Below are 15,453 nucleotides of genomic sequence, written 5' to 3'. Positions count from 1 at the left end.
GCGTCAGTGAGTGTAATTAAGGGAGTCCAATTGCTAATTAAAACGTAGCCTGCAGTCATACTTATAGCAAATTATTCAGCTGCTAGGCCGAAAAAAGGAAGCAAGAACCCATCTTGCAGAAAGAAAGTGGAATGGAGAAAATTGTAAGAAAAGAGAAATGAAAGATACAAGTGTGGTGCTACTAAAAGGTTGCTACATTTTTATTCCTGCTGTCTTGTAGCTATTCCTCAGTCAAATTCATTCATGGTGCATCCAGCAAAGCGATGCATACTGTATGTGCTCAGTGGACTTGCCCCCTCTGACCACTTTTTAATAAATCGGACCACCCTGGCTTGTAGTCCTGTAATTGGCCCCAATGTAGTCCTGGCCCAACCAGTGTTTCCATGGTGACAAGAGGCCACCTGCTGAGTCCTCCTGGAGGTGTCCAGTGAGCCGATGAATTTGGTTGCTGTGCCCAGTGCAAGGATCAGCCTGCTCAAATCTCAGCTCACCCCACCATCACTACTGCAGCCTTTGACATTCAGCAACTATACACACACGCAGTGAGCCTCCTCTAATACCTCTTTTCAAAACAATATTCTCTCTTCTGCCACTCTGCAGTCAGATCAGGGTTACAGTTCAATAGACAAGGCTAATATATTTGCTCACCATCTTTTAATGTGCTTTGCTCAGGCCAGAATTGATTAGTTGAACTGGCCCCGGCTAGACACTTCCACACATCTTATATCCCCTACCTTTGTCTGTGCAGTTGCTAATCAATGGGCCTCTGAGATGCCTGCCTACCATGTCCCCTTAATAATTAAATACCTGCAAAACCTTTGTTCCTCTAATGACCAATTAACTAGTTTCCAGCGTTTTTAGTCAGCGTGCTGAATAATTGATCAGCTCTTTAAAAATCAGCCAGTGTTTCAGCCGAGCTCCCGGCTTCACGAATTCATCACCCATCGCCACTTTGTGACGGAAAAGAGACGTTACCATTTTTCTTTTAGCTTACTGATGTGTGAGAACAGTTGGAAGGAGTTGTGTGTGAAGATGCTCTGAGGGTCAGATGGGAATGTTCTTATTACAATTACTACAATAATTGTGGTTATTCTTTTTCCTTCCCTGATTCATTTGCTCATTTCTCCCCTCCATTCTCCTTACATTTTCTGTCTTACATCTTTCCTGTCTTCACATCTTTAAGTTCTTCTTGTTAATACTAAACTACTAGGATTCTTGCATACACGGTATGGGAATCATACCTCTTGTTGGGGAATTGTTAAGATTTCAGCCAAAGGATATTCAGATTTCCTTTCTTTCCCCTGTCCAGGTGTTGGCAGTGGACCCTGACAATTGGGAAAATGGGACAGTGATGTACAGTATAAGTCCAGAAAACCCCTTCTACACGATCAACAGCAGTACAGGAAAGATCCGCACCAGTGGGGTAACTCTGGACAGAGAAAACTCCAACCCCAGAGACACAGTACTCATGAGGACCATTATTATCTCAGCTGTCGACCGTGAGTAGTGTGTATGTGTGTGGTGGGATGGCAGTTTGCGTTTGTATTTGCCTTTCACTGTGTAAATTTGTCTGACTCCTGAAACACCTTAACCATCTGTAAGCAAGCTTGAATTATATCATCCTTAGTGGAGAGCTTTCAATTCTGAGCGATTAGCCTCTTTTTTCAAACCTTATTCCTCAAGTTTTATGTTGACCATGAAACTTTTTTACTGTGGCTAATAAACTCCTTTGACCATGAGATGTGTGTGTGTGTGTGTTGGGGGGGGGGGATGTGTATGAGTGTGTCTTCATATGTTCTCTGGCGCCCTCTTTAGGTGGTACACCTCCACTGCGTGCATCTGTGAGCACCACAGTGTTTGTCAACCTGTTGGATCTCAATGACAATGACCCAACTTTCCTCAACCTGCCCTTTGTGGCTGAAGTGCTAGAGGGACTGCCCATTGGATCCTCAGTTTTTAGGGTAAAATATAAGATTTTATTCATGTATGATGGCATTTTTGAAATGTTTGGATTTTAGGGGTGCAAAATCTACATCTATTACTATTATAAACCTTCCAAGGACTAAATATTTAGGGAAGAAGTTCAGTAACTGACAGACGAGAAGACTTTACGTGGTCACTTAGTCAGCATTTCATATTTTTCACCAAGCAGTTTTAGGGAAACAATGACCATGAATCATTTTCTGACATGATTATTTTAAAACATGCTTTCCAAATAGATTCCTGGAACTACATCAGGATCATTGCTATCCAATTATAATTAAACTTTGTTAACAAAACCATCAGCTATCCTTTACCTTTTTAATTACCTCCTGTGGTCTTCCTTGGTCTTTCTCTCCCTTCCTCTCTCTGTCTCTAGGTCCAGGTGGAGGACCCGGATGAAGATAAGAACGGATTGATTACAATGGCGTTACAGATGGGAATGCCTCGCCTCGACTTCTACCTCAACACCTCTACTGGCATTCTCACCTCCACGGCAGTCCTAGATCGTGAGCAGATTGGCCAGTACCATTTGAGAATTATTGCATACGATGCAGGGAAGTTCCCTCGCACCTCGACTTCAACCCTCACTGTCGCAGGTGAGAATGTGCGAATGTGGCAGGTGATGATGAGAAACTGGGTCTGATTCCCCTTTGCTCTCTCTGAAATGACCCCACATATGAAACTGTCAAGTGACTGCATACTGCCTGAGGTGAAGAGTTACTTCATTATGGCAGATGGTTAACCACTGACTTCTCAGGAATGTGCTGAGAAGGATGCTACCACCTGCTGGTGGGATGTGAAAAATCCTAAAAGGAGAAAAATGGTCTGACTGCTGTGAACATGATAGAAGGGGAATGGAAAAACTGAATAAGGTTTTCTGGCATTTCTCAAATGGATCAGATGAGTCAGATGCGTCTCTTAACCTCACAGGGAAGTCAGGGCCAGCTGTAGAACAACACACCCAAGCTAGAAAGAACTTCACAAGTTTTACCTTACCAAATCCACCCTGCTGCCTTATTTGTCCTCATGTACATCTATCTGTGTGTCCTCATGTCTTTCTGTCTGTGTGTTTGTGTGCGTGGGTCAGTTCTGGATGTAAATGATGAGACGCCCACCTTCAACCCTCGCGTGTACAATGTTTCCCTGAAGGAGAGTGTCCCTAGAGACTACATTGTAGCTCGCCTCAGCTGCTCTGACAACGACGCTGGCCTCAACGCTGAACTTAGCTACTTCATCACAGGTCAGAGGTCACAGTGAAAGCTGTTTTTGTGCGTCTGTGAGCTACAGTGTTGTACAGTTATGGGGACTAAGTGCACGTACAGTACCTCTGTCCATCAATCCATCTCTGTGTGAGTTTGTATATGTGGTGAGCTACTGCTGCATGCTTCTTTTACTATTATAGCTGTACTGTATGTATGTGAATGAGTATGTTTTACTAATAAGCTGTAAATAAATTTGGAAATATGTTTGTGTTTTGTGTTTTTAGGTGGGAACCAGGATGGTAAATTTAGCGTGGGCTTCAGAGACGGAGTTGTTCGGACGGTGGTTGGCTTAGACAGAGAGACCCAGGCAGCATACACCCTGATTGTAGAAGCTATAGGTCTGTCATGAATTTATACCTTCATCATCTCTTATCATCCTCATTTTTACACAGTTATTTGTTATTTGTTATAATAAGACCTGTTCTCCTACATGTTTCGTTTGTGATCTTCAAAGCTGCTTCTTTCCTCTTTTGTACAACCATGATGAAAAAAGGGTGATGCCTGCACATCTGCAGTGATTTCAGACCATTGCTCAACTGCCTTTGTTCCTGTTTGAAAAGAAAGAACAAAAACTCTGAGGTTTTCCTGTTTTGGAAACCATTGAGTCGGGTGGCTTATCTGCCGGGGAAGGCAGAGACACAAGAGAGAGGAGAAAAGGCAGAGATAATTTAAAACTGTGAATTACACATATTATAATTCACATGCAGAAGAAAATGACCCAAGTTTTGATGAGCCAACAATGTTCCAGTCTTACTACTTTATATAACGCTATTTTTGGTTTTTATTTTTTGAAGATGAATTGATTGTTTAATGTAACATTAATCCCGGAGTAGTAGTTGTAATCCGATATTCAACTTTTCTATTGTGGGCTGTGCACAAGCCATGAAATGAAAGCCATTGTCTATTTTTCAGCTGTCATGGCGGCAACCCTGAAATTAGCATTATCCTGCAACTGATGTGTTTGTGAATGTCTCTGTTTCTGCACATAGACAACGGTCCCGCAGGCAGCCGGAGGACAGGGACAGCCACTGTATATGTTGAGGTGCAGGATGTTAACGACAACAGACCCATCTTCCTACAAAATAGCTATGAGACCAGCATACTGGAGAGTGTGAAACAAGGAACCAGCATCCTTCAGGTAGAAAACACACACTGCTAAATACGCCTAGTTAAAAACTGCACTTTCAGAACTCAAACTTCACTTTATTTCTTAACAAAACAATCATAAAAACACAAAGATCAGTTACAGAGTGGTTTCTTTTGGCTCAGGTAGCATTTTTTTTTTGTCAGTATTAGTGAATCACCATGTTTTGAGACCTGCATGAAAATGTACTATAAAATAATTCCTAGTGTTTGTCTTAATGCACATAAATTACCAGATGGATGGGGTTTTCAGCAACAATTAGCAATATGAAGCAGAGGAATGATACTTTAAACATTTTGATTGGAGAATATTTTTAAGACTTAAAATGAAATAAGTCATTGTTTGAACTATTACCTTGTTGTGTTTTTTTTGTGTGATGAATTATTGCTCACTGTATTAGTTTTTTTATATTCCTTGGATGCGAATCAAATCAGGCCGAATTTATTCCTGTGCAGAATGTGAGATTTGATGAAGCATCAAATCCTTACTGAGAGAATTGTAATCAAATTAAATAGTTTTTACTTCAAGTTCAGATAGTGTAGAGCTGCGCTGAAGAAGAAGATTCATGCCCAACAATGGTTCTTGCTATAGGAGGTGAAATGATCAGTCACAAAAATGTGTAAACCCTAATACAATGGCTTTTTGATTGCCTCATTTTTAAGCACTAGTTTTGTTGTAAACCTCGTCCACCTAGCATTCAAAGTATGTTAGAACAAATGCTGACAATAATAATCATGTAGTCTTCACCCACACCTCGGATTGGTAAGGTTCATAGCGCCAACCATAAAATATACAGTGTATAACTTGTTTTGGGTAGCAGTCGATCAGCCTGTCCTTGAGTCAGATTTCAGTGACGTAGTCAAATAGACATGGCATAGTGAGGTGGGGCTCCACACTGGCATCTGGCTGTGGTGTCTGACGAGCTGGAGACTGGCTGGTGAGGTGTGTGCTTGAACGCTCATGAGGCCTCCGATGGGGCGGCCGTCTGAAGGAGAGATTGTATGAACGGCGATATGAGCCCAGTCTCTTCCACACCTTGAGCTGGGGCTCACTGGACTGGCTTCTTCCACGGGTCAAGCTTTCCCCTGGGCCACAGCTCGCCTCAGTGTCCCCATCCTGCTCTGTGGGCCGACACACAGCCAGGAAGGCTGCTAACCCTGCCAGCAGCAGTGATAAGCCCAGCACCACCATGATGGTGAATTCTGGGCGGTAGATGTCTGAAGAATCGGATGGAGTCTGTGGGATGGTGGGAAAGATGGTGGTTGTTGTCAGGCTGGACAGAGTGACATTGTCTGTGTTAGAGGTGAAGTTTGAGCCTGGTTCAGTGGTGTTCATGTTGTCTTGGCTCTGGATGGAGAAAACAACATTAGATTGGCAATCCATGTCAGGATGTGTGCATGTGTTACTCTATTTGTCTACATGTGTACGTTGCCATGTTTATGTGTATGGGGTCTGCGTAGGGGTGGGCAATATGCCAAAAAAATCACAATCTATTTAATCACAATCATGATCCACAATTTACATTGCGATTTTCTTTCTAAATTTTGCAATGCCCTGTAGCCAGATTTGAAACAGCCTATGCATTTCAGTTAAAACACAGTATTGCATAGAAGACATACACATGTTTCAAAATGTTGATTAAAACCTGAGTTTAATTTGAAGTTGTAAACGAAGCCAAAAGATAACATAATCATAAAATAAATATTTTCAAGCACTCACAACTCAATTGCATTGTTTACAATATGTCACTGTTGTGAAAACAAGTAATTGGTCCAAGCAGCATAGCCATATAGTTGACTACACTACTCGATTGGTTTGTTCATGTAGCGTGGATCAACTAATCAATGAGGTTATGTAAAGTTTGAAAACAGAAGTAAGAGAACATTAAATAGTCAGCCTCTACTAGCCTAGACTGTGGATGCCTTAGATCACAATCCTGATCTCAAATCATCAGATTGCCCACCCCTAGGTCAGCCCCTGTCAAAGTGCCTCCACAGCTCTCCGCCTCAGTAGCCAGGCATAACCAAGCTGAGTAGGTTTATTTCCCCTTTATTGTGATCATACACTCAAGGGCTTATGATAAGCATACACATGCATAAAATACATGTACAAATATGCACAGAAACGCATGCATGCACACGTGGATGCAATGAGTGTTTGGCATTTGCGGTAATTATGTAGCTATTAAATCAAGGACTACAAAACAGTCAATGCTTGACAGGCTTTCTTCAGTGTAAAACAAATTGCGTTTATTAAAATGCCCCTTGTAAAATGCAAGGCAACCACCTCTTCTATCCCGGTCTCCAATTATTCTCCCCCAATTCTGTGCACCCCCATCTTCAGCATAGTAACATTTGTAAATGTCATCGTCCTTAATTCAGCGGAGACAAAGCATGGCTTATCGGTTTAAGGGAAACACATTGGGACGTGAAATTATTTTTAAGACCAAATGCCAGGAAAGCTGTGAAAAGGCCAGTGGAGCAGGATGGCTCGTTAGAGAGTCAGTTCATTAGTCAGCGCCTCCAAGCACATATGCCACATGCGCACGCACGCACAGACAGCTATTCAAACACAAACTTTCTTTCTCACTCACACATACTGTAGACTGTACTTGCACATATTCGTGATTAGGCATGCTGCTCTTAAGCTTGGCAGCTTAACTGTAAGGTACTCTCCCTCTCTATCACAACCCACGTTGTTGCTCCTCCAGATATGACTGCTCAGCTAGTTTTGAAACAGTCAAACTAATTTCTTAGCTTCTTTACAGGCACACTTTGTCTAACCTATTCAGATATGTAAAGTCTGACCGATTGTGTTCTCCAGTAAGTAGATTTGTTTTGATTACTCTCTAATGTATGGTATTTTTCACCATATATTCTCTATATTATCTAAATATTGAAAGAAAATAATGAATGGGGAACACAGTAACAGTTGTGTGCCTCTAATATCATATTAAAATCTACCTTCCAGAAGTCCTAATCATACTAATCCAAATGCATACAACAGTCTCTGTATACTCCCTTAGACAATGTGCAGTTACTCAAGCACATGTCAAGCAACTCACATGTCGAAATGTGTTTTTTAGACATTTCATTCCAAAGTCCAAAGTGACTCCACAGCAGACATAACATTCATAATGAAGAGACATTAATTAGATGTTTAGCAATTTTAGGACCTTAACATTTGAAATGTTTTTATCACATTTACCTCTAAATTGCTAAACATTTAACAAGTCTTTTCATATTGAAACTTTACTCATTTGGAATAAGAGCCTTCAAAAATGTATACTCACACCCACACTTCAGAGACTTTTTAAAACAGCACCGTGCTTAGTTCCCGTAACTGAGGTCAGACCTGTTTCTTGGCTCCACACACTTGTTTTTCCCCCCTTAAACTGCTGCTTTCCCAGAGACAGAGGGGAAAATGCTGGAGAGGAAGAGGGGAACAAGGAGGAAAAGGGGGTAAAATGTGGGTAACAGCAATAAGATTGAAATATCTCACTGTTATTTTAATCCCAGGGAGCCAAACACAATAGTGTTTTTTCTGAGCCATGCAGAGGCTTAGTTAATAATCTCTCAGTGCTTACACTCCACATGCTTACACTTACAACATCTGGCTCTGTAATGTAGTCTTACACTTTATACACCCCCCTTTTATGGCCTAAGTGGTGCAGTCCGCTGTGTAATACCCTATTCATCACTCACCAATCTGACCCCCCAGCCTCTTTTTTTCTCCCGTATCCCCCTCCCCTCTCCTCCTCTTTCTCCTCTTCTCTCCACATCTCTTTATAAAGCTAATGAGACTGAAGTTGGGCCCCTCTTCACAGGAGGAAACACAGGGCAAGAAAGAGAGGGATAGTGTGTGTATCTGTATTTGCGCGTACCTTAGTGCATGTACATGTGCTTGAGTGTCTTGAGTGTGTGTCTCTGTGTGCAATTGAATATGCACTTTGTAGGCACCTCAACATATTTTGACACATCCACAGTGGAGCCGGGTGTGACATGAAGTCGGCCTCATCCAGCGCCAGCAGCTCTGTGCCTCGCTGGATTCAGAAGTCAGTCTTATGACATGGCCCATTCACCAGCAGCCCAGCATGCTCCACTATTTATCTGTATACGCTGTGGAGCCATGCTGTCTGTGCTGGGTTTGGGTTTTTGGCTGCTTCTGGCTTTCTGCCTGTGACAGAGAGAGAAAGAGGTTCTGCCATTACAAACTTACTGCCAAGCCATGTTGGGGTTGTTGTGGCAACAAGACACTGGGCACTAGAGGATGTGTGGTGAATGAGGAAGAATACCGATTTATCTGTTTGTAGAAACCATTGAATCAATAAAAATGTGCATGAAATGTACTGTCTGTCATGTGAATTTATGTGGATTAAACACTACAGAGGTAAACACTCAGTATTCAATTGAACAACAGACTCACAGGTAACCAAATCCAGCTACTCAGTTCTCTCATAATGAAAGGGTTTTGTAATCTCAGATGACTGCAAAATGTAAAAAACTGACTTTGTAATGGCACCTAATGTTTTTGTTGACATGTTGTAGATTTAGTTGTTTGGTATCCCTGTGATGTTATTGCATGTAACTACAGATTTACTGTTTGTGTCTGTCTATACAGGTTCAAGCTACAGATGCAGATGAGGGGGAGAATGGACGAGTTCTATACAGGATCCTCTCTGGCAAGTGCTGCTGTAATTTTCCTCCCGGATGGACTTTGCACATGAGCTCCTTGCTCACAAACAAATGCACTGAAAGAACAGGCTCCAAAGATGCACTAGACTGAGTCATTAAATTTATTTTGGGTGCGTTGTTAATCCAGTGGTTCAAAATGGATGGAAACAACATCTCCAAGAAAAAGTTTCCTTCATTTTAGTGGTTTAAGCTTTTGTGGCAAAATTCTGTCGACGGGCTTGCATGATAATTCCTCTCATTTCCAACGCAATTTCTCCTCTAGGAGCAGTCAGGCAGATCTTGCCGCAGTGAAGTACCAGTAATGACAAGTTCTTTAAAGTGAATTTGCATTGGAAGCAACTGAAATTATCTCACCCAGCTATCAGATACCCCCAATAAAGTTATCCAAACCAGAGACTAGATTTAATGCTTCGTTAAAATGTGCATTTTTGTGAAAGTTTCTCGCTCTGTCTCACATTCCCTCTCTCTGTCTTTGTGTGTGCTCATGTTTGTGCATGTGTGCAGGGAACAGCAACAATCTGTTCAGCATAAACACACAGACCGGGCTGGTGACGAGAGGCCTCCGGGCGCTGGACAGAGAAACCAGCAGCTCCCACATGTTGGAAGTGGAGGCCTACAACAGTGACGAGGGCAGCATGAGGAGCTCCGTGAGGGTGAGGAAGAGGAGGGAAGTTGGTAGTTACAATGTGAAGCATACATTATGTAGAAGTAGTTTGTTCTTTATATTGTAGAATACAAAGATTTATACACTTTATAGAAAATGTGCCTATCTTTTTAAAATGGTCTTTTGACATATGTAGTCTAGAAACGTGGATTTCAGATGATCCAGTCCCTTAAGTGGGACTCAGATATGTATTGCTCTCATGAAATGACCAGACCCCTTTGCCAAAGACCGCATTCCTCAAAGTTAATATGTATTCTTAATGTAAAGCCACACATGTCTTCGTCTGCAGGTGATCATATATGTTGATGATGCCAATGACGAGGTGCCAGTGTTTACCCAGCAACAGTACAACCGTCTGGGCCTTAGGGAAACTGCTGGCATTGGCACCTCTGTGATTGTGGTACGTGCCACAGACCGGGACACAGGTGAGTCCAGTCTAAGATCAATCAAAGGAAGGGAGCAGAAGGAGTGGATTGTCAGTTCTTGTTGTTGACCCTTCAGTGTCAGGTTTTATCCTCATATTATAAAGCAGAAATAGACATTTAGCTGACTTTAAACTTCCTCCTTATTCTTCGCTGGCACTGGCGGGAGTCAGTTGTTTGCATGTCACCAACCTCGACACCAGTGGGTGCCATTACAAAATGGAATATCAAACCTCTTTTTGCTGTAACTCTACAAGGCGTGGACAGTCCTCAATTCCGTGAACAGTATATATATTAGGTTTCGACCTAGTCTTGTTATATCAGACAGGCGCATGCAGAAAATGGCGTTCACTGTAACTGACATTGAACACTCTACCTCTGCTCCACAGTACAGACTTCCTCTATTCACTTCCCGTTGTGTAGTGTTTCTCAGGCAACTTATGATGCATCTGCTGTTGTGACATACATTTTCCAAAACATTAGAGCAGGCCTGATACTGAAATAAACACAATGTAGCCAACAGAACAGAGTGTGGACAACAGTGTTAAATAAAACACAGGAAGATGTTTACATGTTGTAACTGTATCTATCCGCAACTATCCGCATAACTATTTAAAACTCTCACTTTCTAGTTGGAAAATACAAGCTTAAAAGTTGTTATCGTATTGTTAAGTATTTCCCTACCCCCAACCCTTCTTCCTGCTCAGGTGATGGTGGAGCCGTTGCTTACTCCCTTGTGTCCGGTTCAGACCGCAAGTTTGAAGTGGATGTAAGCACTGGCCTGGTAACCACTGTGGACTACCTGGACTATGAAACCAAGACCACTTATCTTATGAATGTCTCGGCCACTGACCAGGCTCCACCTTTCAACCGAGCCTTCTGCACAGTCTACGTCACGTTACTTAATGAGCTGGATGAGGCCGTGGCCTTCTTGTCCGGCGGTTATGAGGCTTCGCTGCGTGAGAACATCGCCACGGGGACAGAGGTGGTCCAGGTGAAGGCCCAGTCGGCCGACAACTTGAACCAGCTGACTTACCGCTTCGACCCTGACACGTCGCCTGCAGCTCTAGCCCTCTTCAAGATAGACAGCGTCACGGTGAGTCGGGGAACAGTGGAGGAAAGGTCACCGATGATATGTGCACAATGTACATGCCTATTTTTTGTACAATTCAAAGACTGCACCCTCCTTCTGTCAAACACGTTTCATCCATTAACCACAGTGTGATTCAGTAACACTTCTTTCTCTGTGATTTAAGCTAGAATTCTGGTTGCTTCATGACTGTAAGCTGATCAAAGACCTTGTTTGCTTTGAAGTTATTTGGTTCCTTTGATCGATGAGGAAGGAGGAAAAAAGTGGTTTATGATACTTCTAAGTCTTTCTCTATCTCTGTCCTTATACCCTGTCTGATACATTAGGAATATTTCTATCTTGTATGCAATCTTTATGGAGATATGCTAATGAGTGTGGCGTTTCAGGGGCGTATCACAGTGACAGGCCTGCTGGACAGAGAGAGGGGGGATATGTACACCTTGACTGTTGTAGCTGATGATGGAGGACCTAAGAAGGACTCCACTGTGGTATGCTTTTGTCTGGATTATTTTAGCTCCCTTCTTTTCATGTACAACATTCTATTTATTACAGTTTATTATGTTGTCTATTCTGTTGTAGAAAACTTAATGGCATTCCTCTTTTGTTCATTGCATCTCTCATTGGAAGTGCAGAAGGTAAGACATGCTGTTGTTTTTCAGAATATTAAAGGCAACGTGAAAAGTATTCATCTGCTGTATCTTTTCATTTTAGGTTTTGTTTTTTTTCATTCATCTCAAAGGTAAGTATTTCATTGATCTGTCTAGTTATGGAGCCTATATTTTCTTACCTCTTGACAGGTTTCGATCACCATTCTGGATGAGAATGACAACAGTCCAGAGTTTGACATCACATCTGATACTTCAGTGAACATCGCAGAAAACACACCCATGGGGAAAAAAGTGGCAATTGTGCTGGGAAGGGACAAAGATGCTGGATTAAACGGACTGGTGAGGGGAAAGGAGAAGGATGGGAAAACATGGACAAAGACTGATTAAAAAATAATTTAAAAAATCATAAAAGATCTTATGTTGGCACATTAATCAGTTGTAACCACAATGCCTTTACAGACTTACTGTGAGAATAATTACTACAATAACAAAAGATCTCCAAGAAGACAGGCTTTTACAACACATTTGACGTTGTGTTAATTTGACAGGAAGTCTTCTACGCTGCTTTACAGCACTAAATAAAAAGATGTTCTTCCAGTGAAAATTGTGCAATGTCACAGTTTTTGTCACCAACATATGGAGAATCGAGTGAATGTCACGGAGGCCGTGTGCTCAAGCAGGTTAAACAGTTTTTAGCACCCAAATGCAGACACTTTACTCAGTTTATCTTCTTGTTAAGCCCAACTGACTGCGAAATTTCTAAAACACAAAAGAGAATAATCCAAAGTCAGGAAAACAAACAAACTGGCAGGGTTGCAGGCAGAGACGACAACCAGGTACAACACACGACATACGATGGGGACCCAACAAAGACTGAACAGAAATTAATAGATTAAATTCAGGGGCAAATGAGTAAGGTGGGAACAAACAGGTAAAGCACATGAGGGGTAATCAGGAAGTAAAGATAGATACAACATCAGATGCGGAGAACTACACACTAAGACAGGAAACAGGCAGACACAAAAGGAAACTCCAGACACAGACAATTTCAAAATACAGAAAACCAGACTAAGACACAGATCAAAAACAGAAGAACACAGAGCAGACAGGCCAAACCATGACAGTCAAGTTACCAGGATCAGTTTAAGTATGTTTACGCATACAAGGAATTTGACTGGTTTCAAGTGGCTCCCTTTTCATATGACATGAGTATTAAAAATGTTCATTTCATGGGGGTCTCAGTCGTTCGCCCCTTTTATTGTTTAGCATGGGCTGTGATCTATTCAAGATTTAGAGCGTGCACAGCCAAATACAACTATTAAACAATATATTATGGGTTATTTTATGATGAGATGTACTGAGTGAACCTAAGCTGTTGTTACATTGTGATATTCTCATTCTTTCACTGTCCCTCCCTCCTTTCTCTTTGTCACCTTCTGACTGATTACTCTCTCTCAGGTCAATTTCACTCTGGTGGCAGGCAACATGGAGGATGTGTTCAAGATCACGACAGTGAACCACACCTACGGGGAGGTTTATGTCAATGCACCTCTGGACAGAGAGTCAGTAGACCGCTACCTTCTAAAGGTCAGGCAGAAATCCACGGGGGGGGGGGGGGGGGGGGGGGGGGGGGGGGTGTAACAAATGAAACATGAGCTCGGTAGAGTCGTCTGGTTCCCAGGTTAAATCTTTTACCTCAAATCTATATGTACATGTGACTCATTCACACTTCATTTTACACTTACACCACAGCACTGACTCAATTGTAAACCTCAGCACAAGATAGACACGCATAGTTATGCCTAGTTATGTGTCACACTCATCTGAAACTAAAGAGCATTGGACAATACAAATAGTGTGTGACCATTTATTAAGTTTTGAACTGATCTGATCATATCAAATTAATATCCATGTCAATATTTTCACATAAAGGAAAGCACACTGCATCTTACCTCTCAACACAAGATATTGCACAGAAAAACCCAGGCTGAATGCTTTGGATTTGTTTTTAACCAAGCACCAAACAAGATGTGTATGCACTTAATATCTTTGTCCCCTATGTGATTTTATACCATGTGTCCAAAAGCCTGGTCAGACTTGCATACTAGTATACACCAGTGCATGTGTATGTTGTTACAGGTGCGTGCAACTGACAATGGCTCACCTCCCAGATACACAGACCACTCCCTCACCATTAACATCCTGGATGTCAATGACAATGCACCTGTTATTGAAAGCCAGAGGGGCTACAACGTCAGCATAAGCGAGGTAGAGACGCACTCTGACATCACATGGAGCATGATGTTCATTTCATCCAAGCAAGATTTGCCTTGGAATTTGCACGTTTCTGTAATTTTGTATGTATGAAGTTATTGAATTGAAGCTGAACAATGTCATGAGCACCGGAAGGAGTGGTAATTTTCAGTTTGCACAAAAATCATATTTAACTAGTCAGTCACAGGTTTGTGTTTATTCTACCATGATAATCACAGCTTGATGATTATGAAGCTTCTTTTATAATGTAAATTGTAGAATGTTGGAGGTGGTACGTCAGTCCTCCGTGTGATGGCTACTGACCGAGACATCGGCCCCAACGCCATGCTGTTTTACTACATCACTGCCGGAAACCAGGACCTGACCTTCCGCATGGACCGTGTGACCGGAGAGATGGTTACCCGACCAGCACCTCCGGACCGAGAGCGCCAGCAAGAGTACAGACTCACCGTCACTGTGGAAGATGACGGCACTCCACCTCTGTCGGTAAGACACGAGGAACAGCAGCTGTAACAAGTAGAACACTGGAAAATGTTTGTCAACATTTCAGAAAATAATGCAATGAAAAAAATCCACTCCAAGTTGTTTTTTTAGTTAAGTCAAGTCACTTTTATTTATGTAGCTCAATATCACAAATCACAATTTGCGTCAAGGGGCTTTACAACACACATGAAACAACAAAAGCTGAGGGTTAGCAATGCAGGCAATATCAAAAAGTATGTAGTCTGTTGGTTGAATTCTCATCTTCATAATAAATATAGCACTAATGTTGGTCTAATATTAAATCCAAAAACTTTTCTTAACCACTTATGAGAGATTTGTTGTTAAATCAAGCACATTATTATGTCAATGCTTCATATTACGATGAAAAAGAATTCATCTTTAAACATCCTCCTTCCGTGTAGTGTAATGAGGGAACCTGCGGAGTAAACCTTATCTGATCTCTTTATGGTGACTTGAACTTGGGGGATTATACATCACGCCTTACTATAAAGCTGTCTTTTGGTCAGTCATTGTACTACGAACAATCATACCTGAAAGATGTGCTTATTCTGGGGATTCTATGTGTCTGTGTGCTGTCTGTTTGTCTACCTACAGTACAAATCAGATGTGAGATCAGATAACATAGTAAGGCCTTCTGTCTGTACATAGCTAGAGCAGTAAATGAAATACAGTGGTTGGTTGATCTTCTGTATGAGCTGATCAGGAGGTACAGGAAGCACATGTGTTTGTAAACAGGAAAGCCACAAGTCATATTTCCAAAAGAGGAAGATGAGCGTTGCTTTTCCTGTTTCGAACTGTCTGTAACATT

The 15,453-nt window shown here is 41.9% G+C and overlaps 2 protein-coding genes across 3 annotated transcripts in view; one reads left to right on the top strand and one right to left on the bottom strand.

Annotated features, from left to right (window-relative positions):
• Positions 1-15,453, top strand: part of cdh23 (cadherin-related 23) — a 126,189-nt gene that overhangs the window by 80,868 nt on the left and 29,868 nt on the right. The window contains exons 19-33 of one of the 2 annotated variants that reach the window (XM_046070202.1): positions 1,310-1,499; positions 1,816-1,961; positions 2,360-2,579; positions 3,071-3,223; positions 3,470-3,583; positions 4,235-4,383; positions 9,010-9,070; positions 9,588-9,736; positions 10,037-10,172; positions 10,877-11,265; positions 11,646-11,747; positions 12,057-12,206; positions 13,326-13,454; positions 14,007-14,135; positions 14,400-14,627. In XM_046070202.1, the coding sequence (XP_045926158.1) occupies positions 1,310-1,499; positions 1,816-1,961; positions 2,360-2,579; positions 3,071-3,223; positions 3,470-3,583; positions 4,235-4,383; positions 9,010-9,070; positions 9,588-9,736; positions 10,037-10,172; positions 10,877-11,265; positions 11,646-11,747; positions 12,057-12,206; positions 13,326-13,454; positions 14,007-14,135; positions 14,400-14,627 (2,445 nt within the window). Of the gene's footprint in view, positions 1-1,309; positions 1,500-1,815; positions 1,962-2,359; positions 2,580-3,070; positions 3,224-3,469; positions 3,584-4,234; positions 4,384-9,009; positions 9,071-9,587; positions 9,737-10,036; positions 10,173-10,876; positions 11,266-11,645; positions 11,748-11,838; positions 11,895-12,056; positions 12,207-13,325; positions 13,455-14,006; positions 14,136-14,399; positions 14,628-15,453 lie in introns of those variants that run through there. The other variant, XM_046070203.1, reaches the window with a different exon arrangement.
• LOC123983822 (uncharacterized protein C10orf105-like) lies at positions 4,551-7,761 on the bottom strand. Its single transcript, XM_046070205.1, has 2 exons — positions 7,682-7,761; positions 4,551-5,736 (listed from the first exon to the last, which is right to left on the bottom strand). Exon 2 carries the CDS (start codon positions 5,722-5,724, stop codon positions 5,230-5,232), a length of 495 nt encoding a protein of 164 aa, XP_045926161.1. The 5' UTR covers positions 5,725-5,736; positions 7,682-7,761; the 3' UTR covers positions 4,551-5,229.

The sequence above is a fragment of the Micropterus dolomieu genome, linkage group LG15 (genome assembly GCF_021292245.1).
Source record: "Micropterus dolomieu isolate WLL.071019.BEF.003 ecotype Adirondacks linkage group LG15, ASM2129224v1, whole genome shotgun sequence".
Taxonomy (NCBI): Eukaryota; Metazoa; Chordata; class Actinopteri; order Centrarchiformes; family Centrarchidae; genus Micropterus; species Micropterus dolomieu.
This window is presented reverse-complemented; position numbering and strand designations above follow the sequence as displayed.